Here is a 24,433-nt window from a genome sequence, read left to right on the forward strand (position 1 = left end):
AATCACAAAAACCTGTTCGGATGCTAACGACTGGGTCGAGTGTCTGAAATTGAACTCGTTATGATGAATTTATCCAATTATGACCTGGTACGATCGATTCACAGCTATGTGAACTGAAAGTTACGCCATGCAGAGCGAAAAACTATATCCAATACGACACTAAAAGACCAACAGAAGAGGAAACTTTGGACCGGCAGTGGACCGGCCTCGTCTTCTCTCCCGGTATAGAGGAAGAAGAAGATCAGGATGACGAAATGGACTGCATATGTGTCTTATATACAGAAGTGCTTTTGACTTCAGCTTATTCCTAGGAGAGTCAAAACCGAATAAAGTGGTTCCGAGGAAAGTTTTGCCCCTCTAAAGTTGATTAACTGCTGCCGCAGACATATTCCACCATGTACTAGACCAGGTTGCTAGATAATACAAGAATTCCAATGCCTATCACTTTCTTTCATCCTAAACTCCGATTGTGATTTATACCACAATTCAGCGCGCCGATGACAACTCATCAACTGCATCACCAGCGACAGGAAACTATGGCTAATTGCCATCTGTGAACGATGCACATCCAGTATCATCGTTGCCACGACATTACTACAAGCATTCTATAAAAACAATTGTTATGCATACCGGCTTCGGAAAGAATTAAAGTGCACTTATTTCTTGTGTTCTATAGCATAACATCAACATGGTATTTTATACCTGGATATCCTCTTTCACATTGATTCTTTCATAGCTTTCACCGAGAGCATATTTTGATTTGATGCTAGGCGACATATTGACTGACAAGCAAGCCTTATAAATTCATGTGCTTTTTTTCCAGTGTTGCTTTCAGCGAGCTTTGTCTCCTGCAGTTGCCAGAAGGGCCCTGGATGGTTGTCGTTCATGGTCGTATGTTGGATAAAAAGACTTCAGAAAATGGATCGTTGTGCAGTTATGCTACTGAGATTGGATGTTGGATGGTAATAGAATTGTCCCGTATGAGTGGCACAACACGACACCAATTAGTTTGTCCCCGCTTGCCGAGCGCACCCGGCCGACCAAGATGGGGCAGCTGGCCCGGCAGCGGGACAACACTCAAACAACTAAGTGTCCATACAGGAGAAAAACCATCGGCACCCACGTGTTGGCATCCCGATCAGCCTACCTCAAAACCCGGTGTAACTACATCAAACGTTTGATACATAGCAGCAAGAATTACAGAGACTAGTCTTTATATACCCTCGATATCTTTATAAACCCTTATTTGATAGCAGCACGAGATGCAATATCGAATTACCCGCCGCTGGATGAAACTCTCATCATTATAGTTCTAGCTATCAAATCTAGGTGGCCACTTCATGACTTGACCTCTAGTTTGGCACGAAAGTCAAAACATTGATATATTTCGTTTTTCCAACGTTTTTATTCCATTTTGGCAATCGGTATCTTGTAGGTATGAATCATATATCATTTCGGCCCAGTTATTGCTGGGACTTGCATGTATTGTCAATCGGTTTGAAAATGATATCCTATCTTGTGTTGATAATGATAGGCTACATCACGACGATGGTTATGACACTGTTGAAGCATGCAGCAGTGTAGTGTATAGACTAAATGCCCTGATGCTGGGTGATGTGACTTAACTGATGTCAGCGATGCTGCATTCCCTTGGTTTGTCCCTGGGATGTTCCTGTCCTGGCTACAAATCTTTAAGGGGGACTACAGGGGGGGGGGCAGGGAGTCGGGTTTTAAAGGCACTGCATGGTCAAGAGACTTCTGTGGCCAGGGGAAGTGACAAGACATTCAATGGAAATGGGGACAATAGATGTCTATCATTTTTACTCTTTAGAAGACCATCATGAAGTTTGAAGGAAAGGCACTTTTGAACCAACTGTTTTCAAGTTATTTACATCTTTTAATTATAGATGATGGAGCCGCCTTGCAAGTTTGAGACCAGGGATAAGTTGATGACGGAGATCGGGCCATGTATGCAGGCACCTCATAATAAGATTTCAGTGGTTGGAGTAGGACAGGTTGGGATGGCGTGTGCATATACTGTCATGTTACAGGTATGACCAATGAGCTCAAGATGAGAAAAGCCAAGTTCAAAATCTCATAGTTATCAATAGTCATTATCAAAGACAGATTCAAATGTTCTTAAATAAACCTAAAAAACAAGATCACCCAGGTAACTTGCCCAATGTCACATGATGTTTCAGTGGAAAAATTAAATGAATTTGGATCCTGATTTGGACCTAGGCCTACTCCCCTCCCCTACCCCCTAGTGTTTCCCCAAAAAATAGATTTCACGGGAACACCAGCTATGAAATTGGTAATTATATTTGTAAATAGTCTCTTCAAAATAAAATGTAATTTCAGGGTGTTGCAAGTGAAATCTGCCTTGTAGATGTGATCAAGGACAAGTTACACGGAGAGATGATGGATCTCCAGCATGGTCAAGCATTCCTCAAAAATGTCACAGTTAAAGCTAGCACAGGTAAATGTTACTCTGAGCCTTCTTCTAACCCTGTATTTCTATGAGTGTACACGGTTGCTTTTCGAATAAAGTGTGATCTAATTACTATGGTTACCTTATGAGGTACTAAAGAGTACACTGTACCAAACGACTTCAATTGATACCATGTTTTGAGATTTTGAAATCGTCCTTCCTTTCTGATGGTGTTGCATACTGTATATATTTGGTCTTTTTATTTTGAGATTGTGACATTTGTCCTTTCTTGGAGAAGACACCTAAAAATATTGTTCCACTTTGTCTTTACTCTATTTTTGGGTTGTGACATTATCCTTCCCTGGAGAAGATGAGCCAGAAAATGCAGTAACACGGTTTGTATAGGACTAGGAGTTGTGAGAAACTTGTTGAAATCTTATGGGTTCTTTTTCTGATTGTGATTATTTCAGATTACTGTGTAACAGCTGGTTCAGCCATCTGCATTGTCACAGCTGGTGCAAGGCAGAGGGATGGAGAAAGCCGTCTAGACTTGGTGCAGAAGAATGTAGAAATATTCAAACATATTATTCCAAACCTAGTCAAATACAGCCCAGATTGTATTCTATTGATTATATCAAATCCAGGTGAGTTAAATAGCTGTTGGTAACTTGTATTAAATTTTTTTAAAGCAACATTTGTTATCACATCTCTGCTTCGATGTCTTGGTATAGTAGAAGTAAAACTGGATACCGTCACTGTAGTTTACAACAATGTCCATCGGTCCCTATTGTTGGGCTGTTGTGTTGCTCCACCGACGCACGTTTCTGCCCCTCTAGGCTTCATCAGGGTGGCTGGGGTTGACTTGCATCTGTCTTGTTCGAAGTTCACTGTTCGATGTCTGGGTATACACAGCTTTGCTATATCATAAATTCTTCTCATTTCAGTTGACATCCTCACATATGTTGCATGGAAACTGAGTGGTCTTCCTCATCATCGAGTAATGGGGAGTGGGACGATGCTTGACTCGTCCAGGTTCCGTTTTCTCATGAGCCAGAAGCTTGGTATCGCTGCCCAAAGTTGTCATGGATGGATTATTGGGGAACACGGTGATTCAAGTGGTAGGTAGGAACCACCAGTGATCTGACACTGTCTCTTGGAGAAAAATATTCTAATCCAGATTCATTTTGGCAATTAATAAAGTATCACCTCGCCTTATTTCAAGTGGTGTTTTTGCATTTCAGTTCCAGTTTGGAGTGGTGTAAATATTGCTGGCGTTCACCTGAGGTCGCTGAATCCTAGTCTCGGAAAGGATGACGATCCCGAAAATTGGAAGCAGGTTCACCAGGAAGTTGTACAAAGGTAACATGTTGCATGGTCCCAAAAATGTGTGATCCACTACACAACAAAGCAATATTCAATTGATGACAGGGTCTTGGGGTCTTCCTGTTGCTAGCTTGTTTGTGCTGTGTATGGTGCGGGGAGCAAGAGAATTCTTGTGGCTTCATTAAGCACATCGGTGATCTTTTAGAGGGGTCTTTTACCTATACACCCCTCTTCCTCTATCCTTAACACTGATACATGTACATGTATACATTCATTGTTGATGGTAACCCCAGTTTCTTGTTTCAGGGGGGCTAATGTTTGATTCTTTTCCGTTTGCAGCGCGTATCAAATCATCAAGCTGAAAGGTTACACAAGCTGGGCTATCGGCCTCATGGTCTCCACAATCTGTCAGGCGATTCTCAAGAATACTCGCAATGTCTATGCTCTTTCTACATTAGTTCAGGTGAGTTGGAAACGACTGTCGCCACACGGTCTTATAATTTCTCAGGAGAAACTTTCAACGATTTCTTGAAATAAAACTTGTCCTCAGGCGTAATGAGTAAAATGTGATAGCCTCCTACAGGGTGTGCCAATGACTCAGAAAGGTTTCCCAGGTAATCTGTCCCCATATTTTTAGTTTTTGATGGTTGATTATGTTGTGGTTACTCACCGTTTCTTTTCTCTCATGTCATTTCACTGCAAAACAAGGCTGTCCGTCACAATTCTCTCACTATATTATTTACAGAAGGTAAGGGCAGCTCATTTTGAATTGTCATACAGAAACTGCTTGAGTTACATTGTTTCCCATGTGCCGTCAGTGTCAGTTGTTCAGTCAATCCTAATTTCCTCCCGTCCAAAAATTTCTTTCACAGAAGTCGACAATTGGGTTGCAAATGAAGAGTATTGGCAATGTTCGGAAAAAGACATTTTGACTTTTTATGTAGCGTTGATGTGCCCCGTCTTGTTATTGTTTTGAATTCATGTCTCCGGAACATTTTGGTTTTGTCTATCAGTACATTATGTATGCATCTGTTTGCATTGCTTAAGTTTGTAAAGGATGTGTACTGATTGACTGCATGTTGAATGCATGGGTTTCCTAGTCGTCCCAAGTTTGAAGGGTGAATTGCACCTGCTGAGACTGTGATTGGTCACAATATCCTATAAGGCTTTAGAGAATTGGTTGATCGTAATGGAACGTTTTAGAGTGACTTTCAGTCGTATTCCTGAGAATGTAAAGCTTTGAAGAATGGTAAGTGTAATAGGTTGAAAGCTGTCTAAACCCAAGGTCACAGAAGTATGCATGACTGCATCAAGACAGATAAAATGGCATTCAGGTCAACAGTCAATCATTATCGTCATCATTAGAGTATCTTCTTGATCCCATCAGGAGGCTCAGTTGATTGATCATCTAGATACGACTGTCGAAATGACAATGAGAGGGTTGCCGATTTTGTTTGATATGTTCAATACCGCTACTCAACTCTTCTGATGATACAAAACATATTGTTGTCACGTTTTCTGTCCTGCTACTTATACCAATATCTTCGCACGATTTGATTTTGCAGGGTTACCATGGCGTTGATAGAGAGATCTACCTGAGCCTGCCGGTAGTAATTGGTGAGGGCGGCATCACACACGTCATGTGCCAGACACTCTCCAAGGAAGAGGAAAAGCAGCTCCAGGAGAGTGGCAGGATGCTGTCTAGCGTCATCGAGACAATCAAGTGGTAGAAGATGCTGGGGACGGTAACAACCCTTGGTGGATTCAGAGGAAGGCACAGAGAGGTGGGCCTCTAGTCCCACAGCACCAGGGCATCCTCCTTTTCTCAGAACCCTGCATCTTCCCCCGACTTTTAGATGTGTTTTAAACTGCCGGAACGATCAAAAATACACAAGACGTTTCTTTTTGGAAACGACATATCAAACCCGATAGTCAGAGATGGCATTGTCTAGCCAACTGTGGTGCTTGAAATAAACTAGTCTACACAGGATATCCACACTTCATTGACACATGTTTTTAGAGTCGGCTCTTCAGATCAAAAGTTGCATGTACATGTATCTTAATGAAGATACAGATATGATTAGATGTAGTATTGAATGATCTCGTGCAATGAGCTACTGGTTTAACTGCGGTTGTGGCTATGTGGCAGGGTATGCATGGTTATGAGTAGATTTATAGACAAATTGTATCAATGATAGGATAGTATTTAATGTTTATACTAACCAAGAGTGTTTGAATTGTGACCCAATTCTAAAGAAGGGTGGATAATTCTATTGCTGTGTGCTTAAAAAACAAAGTATAGTGCCATAATGCGTGTGTTTGTTGTCCTTGAAAGATTGGGCTTAATAAGCTTTATAACTTCCCACATGTGACCTTCATCAAAATGTGGAGTGATAACTTAGAATTGTTAACTACATTTACGAATCCCACCGTAGTCCTTTCATTTCAAATAATCTTCCTTTGTTGTTCATTCTTATTGTTGACAATGTCATTGCAGATAGCTATTTTCATTTCATTGATGTTTTGTACTCCCTATGTCTTCTTCCACTCCCACAGGGATACTCAGGTTCTGTTATGGGTTGTAAGACCCATGAAATCATTTATTAAAGATTTGCGGGACGTAATGGCAGACGAATCGGTGTACAAAAATGTAACCGGGCTACGTCGCAGATTAAGACTGTTGGGTGTCTTTGACAAATGATGCTGATATATTGTGATCTCATGTTGTTGTATGTAGATATGATGTACTGTATTTTTAGAATAAGAAATACTCCTAAATTCACCACACGGTAGAAGCTAGTAGCTTCTTTTGCTAACTCAGAACAAACTATTTCACTGCCGAAATTCAAGTGCATTTAGATGACCTGTTTAGCTAGAAACCTGTATTGTTCATTGTATATGTTGGAGCATATCTCTATTGCTGGAGTATGTATGTCGACAAATGTCACTATTTTCTCAATCTGGGCAATCATGGTCAAAATTGTGATATAGTGATATACCCCTTTGAGTGTTCTTACTTGCGTTGTGCCAATCAGCCATGTGCCGTATGACTGAACCACATTGTCATGTATCGTGTATTTGTTATTCATGGGCCCATCGTCAAATTATGGTTTTGGAGAGTAGTGAAAAGTTGTCACAACTGTGAGATTCAGTGGGTTTACTGTCACAAGTTATGTTTAAAAGTGGTAAAGGTACGCGTAGATTTGGGCCACAGATGATGATGTTGTTAATATGTAGAGTTGAAATAAATACTTATTACTGTTACATTATGTCTTTGTCTTTGTCATATTGAAAACATGTGCCTTTTGCACAACTATTGGTCTTAATTGGCGACATGATCAGAGTAGCTGGCGGTGAGAACAGGTATAACAGTATAAATTGCAGTGAAAGTTGACTTTTTATATCCTCCTTTCCTCCAGACAAAGTGGTCTCAAGGAAACAATCTGCTACATCTAACGGATTTGAAAATTAAGATCACAAGTATCGGCATATAGTCTAGATTTCAAATAGTGGAAGACAATAAATCACAAACAAAAGTGTACTTTGGTATAAAAATACTTCAATTTAATTTTAATGTTTTCTTCGTCTCCAATACCCATAATAAATATAAATCATCTTCTATTTGAGAATACTCTCACAAATACATCAAATACAGGGTGTCTCAAAGAGATAGCGAATCATGACATCAAGTATATTTGACAGGCTTGTCATATCTAGGATGTTAGATCGAGACCAAGTCATCTGATATCTAAAATAAATCGAGCTTCAAATAACAGTTCTAGTCAAAAGTAACACACCTTCTGTGCAACACAGTGATGTCTAATGTGTATTTCTGATGACGCAATGCCACGAGATTTACCAGGATTTTTGAACTCGAATCTACAATGCCTGAAAATACACAGGATGGAATGGAATAACATATGTCTGATAACGAACAGGAATCTGTTGCACGCGCCAAGGCATGTTACTGCTGACCAGTAAAAATTGTGACAGCATTAGAGAAGCCAAGGAAAGGGGTATAATTGCAGGAGTTTTCTGAGGACATTTCACGTCTAATATTAGTGTCCTCAAATGTTCAATGTTCTCAAAGAAATCCGCTCGTCACTGTATATCGTTTGCTTTCTCATCAAAAATCACAGTTCATTACAATGAAATCATATCTAAATACTGAAAACGTGGAAGAACACACAGTTGATCAAGAATCAACCGATGCATACATCACTACACATGGCACAATCATCTGTCGGCAAGAATTTACGCTCAGTTACAATTAATCACTAGAACCGCCTAAAGCCAAGGGTAGTCCAGAGGAAGTAAAACATATGGCAGAGGGACCCGTCTTACAGGTGTATGTAGGAAGAGAGTGGCGATGGCTTGGTTCAGGGACCCAATGCCTCCAACAGGCCTATGTCTCAACTGGGCAAATACAAACACTTTTTGCCCGAAGTCGAATTTACAAATCTGGGGGGTACCATTGGCTTTAGACATTCATTATTATTATTATGCTTATGATTGGTAAACGTGAATGGCAGACACATCATCACATCTATCTTAATTCCTAGCATGACTAACATCTATAAATCTACATCAGCACTTGATACCTGTCCTCTCCGAGGACCAAACTGAACACATCCCAACTCTATGCATTCTCTATTGATTGGAAAAGTTCATTCTTGGTCCATAGGGATGTATAACACCAAGTATGTATACATACTTGATAACACTTAGAACTATTGCACCACTTAATTACAAAGCAAAAGAAAGAATTACACAAGTTTATTTTAAATCTGAAAGGTTCTCAAAAATTAACCATTTTCGCCTATGATTACAATGTACGAGTAGTGGAGTTGCGGCAAGAATCAATTCCCCAAATTTTAACTACTGACTACAGAAAATGACAACTCTTAACATCACCACAAGAGAGGAAAATAATCGAGTCAAACAGAATTGACTTCAAGTTGAGCACATTATATCATGAGCTTAAGCATAAGATTTACAATTCCCTTTCCCAAGCAAGTGAAATCAGGAAGACAGGCACTTTTGACCAACTTTGTCTGTTTCACGTGCTTGCATTTTATTGATATGCCATACTGCTTGAAGATATTTTAAAACTGGAAGCAGGATTTGGAAGAAAATCGAACACTGGAAACAGATAGAGCAACCATCAGGACAGAAACGCCTGCTAAGCTGTATCAATCCCTTTGAATAAGTGTCACACTAGTTTGTTGGCTTGATAAGAAACAAATCTGATACATCTTACATGTACTTTCATAGGATGCGAGATATAAACTTTTCATTACCAAAAGTTACCACTCTGCTACGACTACGAAGGCTAACATCACTGACAAGACAACAGCAGTAGCACAAAACATACAATAACCTTTAACCTGAGCGCTAACATATCTGTATCCATAGCAATACAAATGAGATTCGTGAAATTCTATTTACAATCTTAATAATTCCAGAGTAATTTACTCCATCAATATATTTCTATTTACAAACTTTGGTCTTATTAGCATAACAGGCAACACTTACTACAACTGTTCTCAAGGTCATCCTTCCCTTGTGTGTTTTTTCTCATATATATTATTGATAATGCCCAATTTCATGAACTTGGCTTCCAGTAGTGAGGATATATTAAATGTTTCAGCGATGTAGAGCATTCCCTTATCGTGTGGCGCCAAATACATAATATTTCTAATTTGAACAAAAAGATGCAACACAACACACACTTCACACAAACTCACTTCACACCATGGAAAGTCCCAATACGAACTCACTCCGTTGAATTACGTTTTATATATAAATACAGAATACAAGCTATTTTCTACAAATCTGTATTCTGATTCTGCCGTCATCACCTAAAGTCCATCTAAATCTCCCCAAAAGCTAAGTTTCACCACACAGAGAAAGGGGTTAATGCAGAGATTGGAATGAGGTGCCTAAGAAACGAAATTATAACCCAAACTTGACTGACACACTTGTTCAGTACCTTTTAAAAAGAATTCAACCTCTCAGACTTCGAAGTTCCTAGTCTTTTTAACTAAATTTGCAAACCTAATCCCCAAAGCTACAGGCTTCTAAACAACAAAACAACCGCACTTAGTGCACAACAATAATCACTACCACATATAATGACAAAGACACATGATCACATTTTAAAAACATGGCTCAGTATTATGCTTTACAAGAATTGAAATGAAATTATATGGCCCCTTCTTGGCAAACCTTGGCCCCCATGTCTTGGAATAGATTCATCCTTTTCACAGTATTCACACAGCAGAAGACCAATCCACTCCAGGACAAAGGTACCTCAGGTATAAAATGCACATTTTTTCTTGTTGCAAGTTTTTAACATCCCGATGACAGAGTGTACAAAGTTGGAAACATATGTGAAATCCAAAATCAATCAAAACCTACATACATAGATTACATTGTCTTTTCTTTAGAATAAACTTGTCCCAAAGATGTTAAAAACTTGCAATTCCCTACAGCAGAAGTTGGATCATGTTTCTCCTTGCCCTACTTTTGCACCATTCGTCCTTCCATTTCCATTTTGATCAGCGCTCTGTTGCTGTTGAGCATCTTCTTGTGCCTTCATCCTCTGCTGCTCTTGGTGGGCTTTTTGAGCATGATATATTCGATTCCGCACAGTATTTAAGTGATTTTTAATGTAGTCTTCGTGAGGTGCCAATGAGAGTGCATAAACAAGGCATTTCTCGGCTCGCATGAGATCCCCACGCTCGACGAAAACGACACATAAGTTATGATTCGCCTGGACATCGTACGGATCATATTCTAATATTTTTCTAAAATTCTGAAATTAGAAGGATTAATAATTAAGGTTTTAGTCCAAAGTACACAAATTTAGTCACTGAATTCTTAAAAAGGAAATTTATAGCCACAACAGTTTCCCCATTCATATCCACTTGTTTGATATCCTCTATCATAATCTTTATAAACTGGGCATTATAGTGTCATCTGTGATAACATGAAAGCCATTTTTGAAATGAACATAATTGAGACTCTACAGCAGACATACCGTTTCAGCTGCATCTATATCTTTGAGGTGGTTCACGTTGATATCACCCATCAGGATCAAACCCTTCGTATGATTAGGGTAGAACTGAAAATGATAACAGATAATCAAGACATTAATCATCTTTCTCTCAACATTAGCTCCATTTGGGTACCAAGCGCATTCAACTGCAGCTTCTAACATGGCATCATCATTATCATATAGGCCTAGGCCAAGTAACTCAGACTTTGGCAAATTTTCTTGTCATGGTTTGAGGCTAAAGCAACTGACATAGGAAATGCCCCCTCTTAATATGGGATCTTAAGCTTACCTTGCGACGGGTACTCAGTCAAACTGAATCCAATGCACTCCCATGCACATACATATCAGAGCTGCATATAAGTTTTTCAGATTCCTTACCTTTAATAACTGTTGAAGGAATGGTACAGCATCTAGTGGTTTTGACAAGTCGTTGCTCAGCAACAAGGCAAGATTGAACAAAGCACCACGGAAGTCTTCTTGAAGCTGCAAGAGTGAGGATGAGTTACGATTAGCCACTCATAGCAGGCCTGAGAAACATGACTATATCTATTAAACCAAAGCCCCAATGCAGCCCCTGCCCCATCCTGACTCCGAGTGGTTTGCACGTCCTCATACTTCATCTCGGGGACTGTTCTGGAGGTGTAGCGATGTCAAAATATTTGTGTTCTTTAAATGCCCCTGCCCTACTGGGAAAAGATACACGTATAGGTCACGATTTCAAGTGGTATTAAGATCGTGTTGACCACATAACGAGTCTTGAAGTTCTGCACACTATTATATCTTTACCTCAATAGCTTTTTTGAAGTATGTCACAGCTTCTTCAAACCTCTTGTCATCTGTATACAACATACCAAGATTGAAGTAGATCTTGGCATCATCGGGATCCAACTTCAGAAGTTGTTTTAACCTGAAAATTAGAACCAATTGAGTTGATACTGGATCGCATAATCAATAGGTTTCCTGGTAAGTGAATTATTCAATTCAATTCAGTATGACAACATTTGATTTGACCATGATAACAGTAAACTAGCAATTAAACAACTCATGAACTTTCTTCACCTTTTATAAGCCTGTGGCCTGAGCTTTGGCTCGCCTGCCTCTTGTATCAGCACTGCCGAGTTGAATAATGTTTGTTTGTGATCCGGGTCGTGTTTGAGAGCCAGCTCAAACTGTTGGTATGCTGCCATGCGGTCGCCCCTTTCTAAGAGGACCACACCAAGCTGGAAACAAGAGCAAAAACAGTTCCATTATTTTCCCTTCTTAGATGGAGATATTGATTCAAACAGCAGCTTCATTTCATTAACGCAAACTCTGGGAACTGACTTGGAAAGAATTAGTACGCAAGTCATGAAGTGTTGATAAATCGGGAGACATGGCTTACAATATCTGCAGCAGTACAAGTTTGCGCTACAATCAGATATCATAAATTTGAACTTACATTATAATAGAGATCAGCATTATCTGCCTGATATTTCAAAGCTGTCTCATATGTTTGTTGTGCTTCTTTGGTTCTGCAAATGGGAAGAGAGTTACAGGTTTAGCTTCCAATGATATAAATATCATGCAACTTTTTTCGGAACCTACAAGCATACTTGTCCTTTAATCACAAAGCTTTGAAGATTATCCCGTGATGTTCTCCCCACATATTCTAGATTTAGACTAGACCATACGACCAAAGGTCACTGCAGATATCCTACAACATGTAGACTTCCATAGCAAGATCATGCTCTGAAAGACTCGATGATATCATCTCTGCCAAGTATTGCTACACGCATGTTTACCGCTCGTTTTCAATATGACGTCAGATGATTTATTTTTCTTACCTATTCAGCTTCATAAGCACATCTCCTCTGTTGATATAAGCTTCTATATAATCAGCCCTCATGCTGATTGCTCTTTTGTATAACTGAAAGCAAGCAAAAGATATGTTATTAGAATCCACATGCAACAACAACAACCTTTTTCAGCAAAATACAGTATGCCAACATAATCTCTTGAGTTAAATTTCAATAGGACTTTACAATGAAACTTACAGTATCTGCTTCTTCTAGCCTTGACACATTCTTGGCAAGCATATTACCCATGTTGAGGTAGACATTCAGATAGTTTGGGTTGATTCGGGTGGTATAGGTTTCACCCTTCTTAGGAGCTGGCATGAGCGCCAGGGCCTTCCTGTATGCCTTCTCAGCATCCGAGTCCATATTGAGATTCATGTAGGTCCTTCCTACGTTGATATGAGCACCAACATCATCTGGCTGAACCCTGAGGAATGATACAGAGAGAATCTATAAACATTGCTTCACAAGAAGAGATCCAATAGGATTGAGAGAGAAAATACTTCAAAAGGACATTTCATGTTACCATTAGCTGTCAATGGTTATGCTCAGGTTTCCCTGTGTACTATAATGGTTGGAAACTGGTGAGTGTCAGAAGGTCTTAACCCTGGGTTGATGCAGATGTTCCAATTCGACTTCCAAGGCTTAATATCCGGCATAGTGCAGTGCCAGAAACAGCACTGATACACACCTTCATTTTAGAGTGATCGCGTAAGGAGGAGATATGATTCTGGTGAAACTTACTCTGCAGCTTTTGTGAAATAAGCAAGAGCCTCATCCCACTTTTTGTCACCCTCTAGCGCATGGCCAACATTGTTGAATAACTTTGCATTGTGACGATTCACTTTTAATCCCGACTTAAAGAGTAATAGTTCTGACTGCCTGGAAAAAGTAGAAGAAATATTTCAATATCAATGGAATGGAAATAGAACAACCAATAAATTGATAAGACGGAGAAATGATAAGTACTCACCAGTCAAAATTTCTGACATGTGTTTTTAATCCATGCATAAATACCAGCAAGGCCAATACGCCCCATAAAAATTTCTTCAATGTCTCACTGAAAAGAAGAAAGAACATTGATTGAAATACTTAATGACTGAGCAAGGGAAAAGCCACATTAGAGACTAGAATAGATCACAGACCAATACTCAAAGTGTAAATATCATTTGGAGGGATTTTTGGGGAGCACTGTAGCAGATCAGTGTAGGCCACCAGAGAGCCAAAAGGATTAGGACAAGTCCCTTGATACTTACCTATCTCGAGCTCGAGTTAATAATTGAAAGCCTAGCGCCACCAACATGCAGAATCCCATACTAGGCGTGTAGAGGACCCTCTCGGCCACCACAAAGCCAACGGCAAAGAACAGATTGGCAGCCGGGATAAATGGAAGCACCATGAATGCAAGAGACTGAAAGAGATTTGGGAGAAGTTGAGATTGCATGTGTATTGTATCAGTCCATTTTACATGAAATCGAAAATTTAGGGACTGACCTTTACCAGTGAATTTCCATACACATTTATAGTGTCTTCTGATGCAATAATTTGATGCCCAGGACACTGACACGAGATGGCGGTCACTGGTGAAACCCTATGAATGTAACTTCTGCTATGTGTCTGTCTCGTTGGGCAAGGCACTTTACTCTACTTCATACTCACCTGGAGAACTGTACTGGCACTCCTGATGGTGCTGGCCTAAAGTGACAGTCAGTCATGGAAGCATGACTCTGATATTGGTCAGAGAGTCGACCTCAGGTTCATAGGTTCAAGGACACTGGGGAGTATTTTCAGTGATAAAGAATTGTCATATTCAGATAAGATATTTCCTTACCATAACTAATGCACGAGCTCTTTTTCCACGATAGAAAGCTGCATACAGGGCAAACTTTCCCAAAACCATGTAAAACACTAAGGTGGCAAGATTTCGGACATCAAGGAGTGACATCACAAGTGGAATGGTTCCCATCGACCAGTCGGCACACAGGGCAGAGGGGCATAAAAGCAACCAAGCATTCACAGGAATCAAGTAGTTCAATGTGAGCTGCCGGGCTGGACTCGCAGCCACTGCGGCTGGATTGTCAAAACTGAAATCAAAGAACATTGTATAAATTTAATCGTTTATTTCTCCAAAGAAACGTTTTATATACAAGATGACTTGAACATGAGTCAATGATTATGGAGGAATCTGCCTCCGGCAAATCACATAACCAACAAGGAAAATATTTGTAGTGTTTGTTATGATAGTAGCCCAATGTTACTATTTGTGTAAACAAATTTGGAAAAAGATTATCAATCTCATGAAAACATACCCGATATTTCAATTTCCATACAAATAGGAAAACTATCTTTATCTGAGAGTATACAGTAAAAGTTCTTGTGTAATCATAATGTAGACGATGGCTGGCAGACAAGTTTCTCGTTGACGGAGATGAACTGATACTGAATCTGAAACTTACTTGGTAAACTGAGGAAGCTGTACCCCCTGGACTCTGAGACGTATTATCAATAGACCCATGGTACTGAACACCAGGAAGCTGCCACGTATTATCGCTTCTCGTAACCATGGTGGAACAAACGGTTTCCCTCGTATAAAATTCATTAGTATATCCAAAACATCCTGCGCATTTTTCTGAAAATGAACAAATCAAGACGTCATAGAATGTCTTCAAGTCATTCGAATCTCTTCATTTTACTTTGATGATAAAATGAGGTTCTGATTACAATTGTGATGGGCTTCTAGATGAAGTGAATTTCAATATGCAATATGAAAGACTCTATTTTTCAGAATATTAAAAAATTAAATGGCAAAATCTTAAATTCAAAGTCAGGCAACAGAGCTTTCCTGCCCAAATGTCAACAGACTTACTACAGTAGCTTTATATTGCCTTAGAATGACTGATAGCTTCCCTGGACGTCAAATCAAAATCTAATAAGAAAACTCCGCATGAAATTTCATCCTTTGAGAGTTCAAGTCAGAAATTAATGAAGTGACGAGTTACCTTTTGAGCGACGAAGATTTCATAAACACAGCACACGCCAACGATCGTGATGCCGGTCTCTTTACAAAGCGTTGCCATAGTTACCAAGATAAACGCGATCAGTAACTTCTTCAAATCTGAAATGAAGAAAGGAAAATGAGATAAAAACACTCTCAGGCATATAGCTCGGAGGATAATCTGTCGTTTGATTACAGACGAGGCTGTCGACGGACCACGTATCATTTTGATCATAAAACGACTATTGTGATCGATTGATGATAAGCTAGCAGAAGACAGAGGTAGCTGATGAAAGACTATTGTTAGATATGAAGATCTCGCCCTTGAAATAGCACAGGGACGAGGATGATCAGTTGCTTGATTTTCCCAAAGCTTACCTAGGCCAGCTCCTGCCTTACTGCACTGTGCGTAACATAGGAACGCGCCAAGCCCAAAGATAGAGGACAACAGTTCGGCTCGGCCAACCACACCAGTTACCTAAAAGAGGAAGAAAATGATGATAAGTCTAAACTGCATCAGGAGGAAAAACAGGAAGCATGATATCATCTTTAAATTTCCTTAAAAACATCCAATCCAACAAGGTGTTAAGATCAGTACCAACTGAACCCCATAAATTCCTCCTGATCATAAGCAGCGCTCTGATCCCCAAACCGCCCGATGGTACACTTATTTATTGAAAGATGAACGCTTGACTCATTTCAATGAATAAACCATGTTTGCATTAGCCTTATTGATTGTGTCCTCGGACTAACCGCTCAGCTCTTCTGATCACACCCTCAGGCTGCATATGACATATAAATATCAAAGCTTATCATGTTTTTTTTCCTGCAAATCCCACAAGAAATCATAGACGTTTTTATTTGCCGCGGTTTGAGTGTGTGTATGAACTTAAAATAGTCATAAACTCCCATTGCTAAACCACTCCTGTACAGGTTTTTTTTATAAGACTTGCAACATGTTGCAAATATACCTCGGCAAGTACAGTTTAATCAATACTTGACAACGGAAAAACCATCCGTATTTTATGACTTCTGATAATCTTTTGAAGGTCAACAGATGTTGTGGAACTCTCTTAGCAGACACCTCTCTAATAAGGAAAACCTCTCTCTTGAGGACACCAGTTTAGGTCCCAAACTGGTTACTTCCATTCAATTTGACCTCTATAATCAGGATACCTCTCTATCAAGGACAGCACTTGTCAGTCCCGAAGGTGTCCTTAATAGAGAGGTTCTACTGTACTCAGAAGATTCTGCCTCCATCAGTCAAAAACCTTAGCTCTGACCATGACTTGTATATCTTGTATGTTTCCCTTACCCCATGGGTTTGATATCCGATCAGGATAGATGGAGTCCTGTCAGTTACCTTCGGTTTGTTGATACACTGGAACCATGGTAACATGATAAATATCCAAGGGGGATAAAGGTAAAGGCAAATATTGATTTGTTATAAGAAGCTGGGTATTTTTATTGGAAGTTGAACTGGTACGACCAGTGTTCATATGCCTATGAAGAGTTTAGATGTACTTACTGCCTCTACATGAACTGGGTGAACAGCAAAGAGTAAACTAGCAACGAAACTAGGCACTTCCTCCAGGAACAGCATGCTCACTCTGAAAGTAGACAGATATACGGAACATTAGTTCATTATGTCAATAATTTTGAGACTTTGGTTGAATTTGAAGTCAGAAGTTAAGATGATAAAAGACCATGATGCCATTAACTCAGAAAATTATCATATTAACATGTGAAAAACACTGTCTTGCGTGACTTTGACATATTTTTACTCTTGGAAGTCATTTGCCAAAGCTACTGTAAGAGTAAAAGGGACAGCAGTGTATACGTGTGGTTGCAGATGAAATCGTAACTGTGAGGTGCTGCCACCTAGAGTTTGCCCAGACCAACAAACATTAACCAAACAGCTGTGATGAGAAAAAGACAATTAATTGACTATCAATATTGCTCTTCACACACTAAAACGTGGAGAATTTTATTGCTACACAATTATCGTAAAGGACAGCTGGGATGTTTCATGATCAAACCGATTAGGTCAGGATGTTGAACAAACTCGCAGTTTGCACACGAATGGGGCTTCAAACCTATTCTGATAACATGTGCATTGTACGATAACATGTATTGGACATGAGAAATGCACAACTGGCCTCGTCACTTAACAATGCAAATATGATAGGCAATTCAATACCAATTGTACCTAAGATGTGGCATCTCGCAAAGAGTCATATTCTAATTCAGAAATCTGTAGAAGTGGTCCGACCAAGAACTAATTCACCTCTGTACATCATGGTGATCATGTGAGAGATTTGAGTTCAAGGCATGGTGCAACAGAGCCAGGACACTATAGCCTCCGACATAACTCCCCGATAGCCATCAAATGGAAAAGGAAGGATAATGTTACCACTCGACTTGGACATACGTCTCCATATGTCTTGGCTCGAATATAAGGTCATGGAGTTTATCACCAATTGATACCACAAATATCATTTTGATAAGAATGGAGATTATGATAGCAACATGATAATAGTATTATCAATGCAATTTTCTTGTTTACAAGCCGAACTAACCTGATTTTAATTACGCAAAATTGATTTGACAAAAGTGTATACCGTATTTTGCTGCGTATAAAACGCACCGGGGTATAAAGCGCACCCATTGAGTCCGTAGACAAAATCCAGACATAAGGCGCACCTACGTATAACACGCAGTACATTTTACACTTCTGAGATGCCCCCTGCCTATCTTTCCTTCGTAAAAGCCTCGCTTTGATGTTAAATCATGGCGGCACACGATCAGCTGATTTATCCATTTGGATTTATCTCGTATCTATGCTCTGAATATTGCCGCTAAGGACCCTCAAAAACATTTATAGAAGTAACTGAAATGATAATGAGGATACTAATATGTATTGCGTACAGAACAGGCGAGTTAGCATCGGTGAACTATGCAAAGTGCATCGATATTCCCGATTTTTCTTTCGTGCAAAAATATAAAATGCGCCGACTTGGTTGCGAGCCAAAAAAGCCGTCAAAAGAAATGAGTTGATGGAAAAAATCTTGTGATCATTCGGTGGCTTCCTAGGGCTAGGCCATAGATAACACGCACCTTCGTATAAAGCGCACCCCCCGATTTTAGGGCTTTCTTGGGTCAAAAAGCTGCGCCTTATACGCAGCAAAATACGGTACTGACAAACTTTTCACAATGTGGGAAGACCAAAAAACTCTATTTGTTGCCATATAAGCCAGGATATGAATGAAATCCAAAATGTCAAATCTCCACAGGCATATTCCCACCCTACAACAGTACATTTACTATCTCAGAGCGTTATTGACAATGTCACAATGAGATCTAGCCATTAATTGTTCATAGGAAAAATGTACCATTTAGTTATAGTAATGGTTACCCCGGGGCAAAAGAGCAAACTATGAATGCATGGTGATTGCCGATTAATGATACAATTCCGTGGGTAAATCTGAAGTATCATTCATGGCCTGATATTGAGGTTGGCCATTTGAAGGCGGACACTTGGCCTCACTTTTTTAATGGGAAATGCCACAAAAAAGTGAATGTGGTACGATACACAATAAACCACTCAAAGTTTTGATGAAACTACTACTGTAGTTCAATTCTTGTGTAAAATAAGGTCAGACAGTGATGGCAGGAATGTGTATCTACCCACAGAATCAGAAATAGAATAGCTACATTTTGTGTATGATATGATTCACCCCATGATTCAGGTCATATTTCCCGAGTCCCCAACCGCGACCGACCGTGATGACATGTGATGACACAGCATTGGTATCAAAAAGATGAAGTTGAACCGTATCTGAAATGGCACATCCAGCTCCCCAAAAGAAAATCCACAGGTAAATGATTTCATCCAATTAAATTGACCTGATATCTTTATCAGGCAGTAAAAGACAACTGCTGTGACTGTCCAATTTTGTCCCTCTTTCATGATTCTGCTGAAATATACAACGTAACCTTGGGAGTATTTTTGAGCCTGACATCTCAAACAACTAATCCCATCAAAAGCAGATGAATGATAACAGTCAGACACATTGACAATATTGAAATGATCACTGTTTATGCAACAAACATGTTTATGGCATAATAACATGGATATGGCAAAAAGACGATTGCTTGGTACATATCATTTATTATGGCAATAAATTTCCCTATCACAAAACAATAGTGATAATCAGACCGCAATCAACAAGCAAATTTGAACAAGCCTTTATTGAACCACAGAAAAATCTTTCGAAATCAGAACGCAATCACCTACTCTCACCGTAGTTTCATTGGACATTGGAAGCCCAAGACTTGAGTCAAAGATGGCTATCATTTTGAAAGAGGCTGAACAAAGTTGCACAAATTCCCCATTGCCATGTCTTGCCAGTGACTATCACAGACAGCTTATCAATCCAAAGGTTTATGGCAACCTGCATGTACAGAGCTAGGACATTCTCTTCCTAATCCTCGTAAAAAAGCAAATCCTTGTCAAAAACACAATGCAAGGAGACCAGACACTCCTATTGGCAAGGAATTCCGAGGGAGATTTGTTGAAATTCTTCACTTAGTTCAAAAATATTGATAAGATTATTTAGGGGACATTGTCGTGGAAAGCTCTCCAAGTGTACAACCATATCAAATTGTCAACACAAGCCGACAGCTACCAATACATATTGAAGAACTTTAAATCCTGTTTTCATTACATATTTACGGGACAACAGGTGCACGGAACTTTCACCGATTCGTTGTGAAGTTCATAATCACTTTTCTTGTGAAACTTCCAATACTTCCAATACTACTACAGGCTATATAGCTGAAGGCACAACAGTTACGATATTTCAACGAACATACTCTACCAGTTTATTACCACAAGGTTTGGTGCAAATATCACTCAAAATAGTTCAAAACACTTAAGCATAACCAAGGAGGACCCCAAGCAAATGCCTGTTCACCTCGAACAAGGGAAATGTCCTCCAGCTAAAAAAGGCGATGGTCGACTCAGTTTTGATTTAGCAGTGTGCCACTTAGATTGGCCACAACACTTCTGACGAACATACGGCAAAACTTAAAAGTGTTGTGATCTACATGCGATTTACACTGTTCAATATCTTCTCATGCCCATTACTATGTATAAGGATAAAGAAACCAGCAAACATCAAATCATGTGTCTGATCCAAATCCCTCCTCCGCTGACTATAATTCCTCGCCAAACATCGCTGAGCCCGACAGACTTCCATACTGATCCATCAGAGCACTGAGGGGCAAACTTGATTGGGGCCATCTCATCATCAACAAGACTTGCTGTCTCTTGAGGCTTGATGCAATACAGAGACCAGGCACACAATAATTGAATTATTCTAACCACATTTTCCTTGATTAGAAACCTATTGATTTTGGCAGCAGGGGATTTGAAATTTATCTCAAAGATCAGGACGTTCCTTCCAGCGATTCTTGACCGAAGTTATAGCATGATCGCCATGAATCGAGACATCGCGGGGAATCTTTTGTCAGGTATAAGGCATAGTCACTGGCTCTGTATTAAAGGTAAAGGGCGTATTGAAAAAATATCATATATTGATATCACAAACCACCAATCAATATAATCAGCCAATCACTTTGTATCGACATATTGAACAACATCAAAGAATGACATGATACTGATTTTTTCGCCTCATAATCTATCCGCGTCATCCAGCTCATCTTGCAAAACTAATCGCCAGCCCACTTCCAATTATCCCTTCACCTATGAAATATACACATTCCCATGTCTGTTGACAAGATCTCGATTTTCATACATCATTTTGACGCTCAGTCTGTGGGAAAAATTGTGTGAGTCACAGATTATTAGTGACTAGCTAATACATCAAGATAACATCATGATTCTGGAAATACTGACCTTCCATTTGCGACTGGAACATGGCCATTTTGACAAGGATAATTCTTTTGTGGCAAATATCGTCTGATATACAACAAGCAAGAATGATACTATTTGCCTCATATCATTCTTGATATGAGTTTTGAGGAGTGCAGAATGCATCCCACAAGCTCTAGGCATTCCAAACAACCCAGTTTGCAGACATAAACAGAGGTGAGACTTTTTCAACCAGCACCTGCTCAACTCATTTAGGAATAGGTTTTTCTTGTCCATGACAGCACAATAAACCATTCAGTCATCATGATATTAGGGCTGTTTATAGGACTAGAAAAGACCCGCCTGTGAAAACGTCCCTTCCAAGATGCCAAATGGACCCTGTTGGTCTGAAAATTTGCACCATTTGATTTAATGTCCTGTGAAAGAATTCCTCCTTTCACAGTTCCTTGCAATACTGTTCAGCAGAAACAGATCTCAGTCTTTGCAAATGTTTTTTTGATCAGCCACAGCTCAACTGGCTGCATTAAAAGCATCACTCTCAATAAGGTTATCAAAGATCCATCTTTCCATACAACCTCGCCAGTCCAATCATGTTTTACACAGTTGTTTGTATGAGGAATATGCCGTTCTTTTGACATGATTACACCTGAGGGTACAGGCCTGTTCATCTTGTTTGTGAACAAACTATTTCATGTTCGCCGATACTAGATCTCGTACCGTCCTATAAAGTTCTTTTGTGGCGGTCATGTCCGAGTGCACCTGAGAAGAAAATCTCGTCTTTCTTCTCCAAGAATACAAATCTCAAATCAATGGAGAAAAATTGAAAAACATCTCTCACAATGAGCGATCGGGACAATGTATGAATACATGATATACTATAGCGGTGTGTACATAGTTAGAAGTGGTCTACAAGTACTCTCAACTTTTGCACATTTTAGGCGAGTGGCGTGAATTTGCGGAGCACACATGGTGCATTGGTGCGATTCGATTGAATATGTGCCACCATTTGACACAATTCCCGATCACTCAAAGCGCCGCCATCAAAAGAGGAATATTTGAGCAATGAAAACAGGTGTCAACCAATTCAAGTCATTTTTTAAGAATTTTTTAATGAAAGCATTTACTGTAAACCATGAACTGTTTGTGAAGATAAAATTTGACAAATTTGCTACACTCACAAAATGTCCCAGTTTACATTCCGCTGAGAATTTAATAGGCCATTAAATCATAAGGTTAATTGGACTACACGATACTCTCAACACCTGAAGGCAAGTGTCTTTCGTTAACAATGTCAATCTCACAATTTCATAGTACAAGGTAATGCTGAATGCAAATCGTGTTCTGTTGCAACTGGCAGAGACTGTCTGAGATTCAAACAAGCTATCCTGCTTTAATTGCCAATTAACTCAGGTACAAGGCTAGAATTCTTTTGCACAATTAGTTAAATACAGGTTTTAACCCTTCACCTACAACACTTGAAGATGTCATCTTTCTAATTAATTTCCTTTTGCTAGCAAGGGGTCCACTCATTTTTCGAAAATTTCAAATGCGTGAACGGCTCAAAGGCATGAACTATAGGTCACCAAAACTTGCAATGTTGCCAAAGATTCAGACCTAAAAGGTAACTGAATTATTACCAGTAAACATTTGGCTCCTACTTGACCTACACATGACTCTGGTACAAATTAATCCACAAGAAATACAGTACTTCCATGTCAACCAACACCATTCAGATAGAGTTACTGTCATCATCCATCAAACATTCTCATAGATATGCTAACTGATGTGGTTAGTGGGCCATAGATACATGTACATGCAATTGCCACAACATCACGATTTATTGATCAGCACACTTGACTGGCCAGGCAATCCCCATCATGGGTAATCAAGGAACATGAAACCCTGTGTGACGCCAGGTAACTTTGATCATCAGTTGTCAGCTGCTGATGGTGATAGATCACCAGGACCAAGGCTGCAATTTCTATTGAGATTTGGTCCTTCCAACCGGATAGAAACAATATTTGGAAGGTTTACACGTCTCTGGAGGAAACATAATCAGAAGGTTTGTCAGTCCTATCAATCAGATGGAAGTTACATTGCTTTTGATCATCCCTGCCTACAATGAGAGACTGCAAGTGAAACAAAAGGCCATACCTCATTAAAAGTGTAAGCAAATACTACAATTGGGTTATGGTCTTGTGTTCCACAGACATAGCCGGCAGCAGTTTCTTTCAAAGAAGTTCCTCTTTAGCAATTACAGCAAATGTTGTTGTGTCCAGGAAGAGACAGATCACTGGACACCTATGGGCTGCACATACTGTAGCTCATCTAGTCCTTCCAACTGGATGGTAGACAGAAGGATAGGAGCTTCTCAGCTGCTTCATCTGCTTGACATCTCACGTGGACGACAACACAAAGAGTGTCAAAACCCAAGTGCTGCGTCACCAGGAAGCCATTTCAGTCACAAGGAGGGTTTCAGATACCGAAGTGGTCTGACCTGGTAACGCAGATAATGAATTGGTAGAGCTTCACGCCAACTGTGAAAATGGGATGGGAGGGGTTGACCTGGAATTGGATGGGTTCCTGGAGTTTGTGTTTAACCCCCAAAGCAGACTGCATGAAGAGAATTGACCAATACATCCATCATGTCCATGCATGGAACCCAAGACAAGCACAAAGAACCTGTTTCTTGACCAGTACTGTTTGAAAGTTGGAAAACTGGTCAGCTGATTCTGATTTTGTCACCCATGGGAGTATCAAATCTGATACGAATTCACAATCTTGGTCATATATGACTTGTGCATCGAACAATTATTATGCTCTACTCCAAAATTCTTTCGGAGAAATCAATTTCACATGAGAAATGTTTCATGAGCCATTCACGGCATTTCAA

At 39.7% G+C, this 24,433-nt stretch overlaps 2 protein-coding genes across 3 annotated transcripts in view; one reads left to right on the forward strand and one right to left on the reverse strand.

Annotated features, from left to right (window-relative positions):
- Nucleotides 1–1,335: 1,335 nt before the first annotated feature.
- LOC135487553 (L-lactate dehydrogenase-like) lies at nt 1,336–7,018 on the forward strand. Of its 2 annotated transcripts, none has more exons than XM_064771338.1 (8): nt 1,336–1,435; nt 1,908–2,051; nt 2,362–2,479; nt 2,902–3,075; nt 3,376–3,549; nt 3,673–3,790; nt 4,094–4,217; nt 5,320–7,018. In XM_064771338.1, exons 2-8 carry the CDS (start codon nt 1,908–1,910, stop codon nt 5,482–5,484), a joined length of 1,017 nt encoding a protein of 338 aa, XP_064627408.1. In that variant the 5' UTR covers nt 1,336–1,435; the 3' UTR covers nt 5,485–7,018. The 2 variants fall into 2 exon arrangements, with proteins under 2 accessions (XP_064627408.1, XP_064627410.1); XM_064771340.1 differs by having other exon boundaries at nt 1,344–1,431.
- A 275-nt stretch (nt 7,019–7,293) lies between these two features.
- Nucleotides 7,294–24,433, reverse strand: part of LOC135488017 (protein O-mannosyl-transferase TMTC3-like) — a 37,556-nt gene continuing 20,416 nt past the window's right edge. Inside the window, exons 4-19 of the mRNA XM_064772378.1 lie at nt 17,173–17,254; nt 16,023–16,122; nt 15,649–15,764; nt 15,106–15,278; nt 14,481–14,733; nt 13,906–14,060; nt 13,623–13,709; nt 13,394–13,531; nt 12,848–13,076; nt 12,638–12,720; nt 12,253–12,325; nt 11,874–12,034; nt 11,601–11,721; nt 11,193–11,297; nt 10,797–10,880; nt 7,294–10,571 (exon numbers count right to left, since the gene is read on the reverse strand). Of these exons, the coding sequence (XP_064628448.1) occupies nt 10,260–10,571; nt 10,797–10,880; nt 11,193–11,297; nt 11,601–11,721; nt 11,874–12,034; nt 12,253–12,325; nt 12,638–12,720; nt 12,848–13,076; nt 13,394–13,531; nt 13,623–13,709; nt 13,906–14,060; nt 14,481–14,733; nt 15,106–15,278; nt 15,649–15,764; nt 16,023–16,122; nt 17,173–17,254 (2,272 nt within the window). The 3' untranslated portion in view covers nt 7,294–10,259. The remainder of the gene's footprint in view (nt 10,572–10,796; nt 10,881–11,192; nt 11,298–11,600; nt 11,722–11,873; nt 12,035–12,252; nt 12,326–12,637; nt 12,721–12,847; nt 13,077–13,393; nt 13,532–13,622; nt 13,710–13,905; nt 14,061–14,480; nt 14,734–15,105; nt 15,279–15,648; nt 15,765–16,022; nt 16,123–17,172; nt 17,255–24,433) is intronic.

This window comes from Lineus longissimus, chromosome 5 (genome assembly GCF_910592395.1).
Source record: "Lineus longissimus chromosome 5, tnLinLong1.2, whole genome shotgun sequence".
In the NCBI taxonomy this organism is placed as follows: domain Eukaryota; kingdom Metazoa; phylum Nemertea; class Pilidiophora; order Heteronemertea; family Lineidae; genus Lineus; species Lineus longissimus.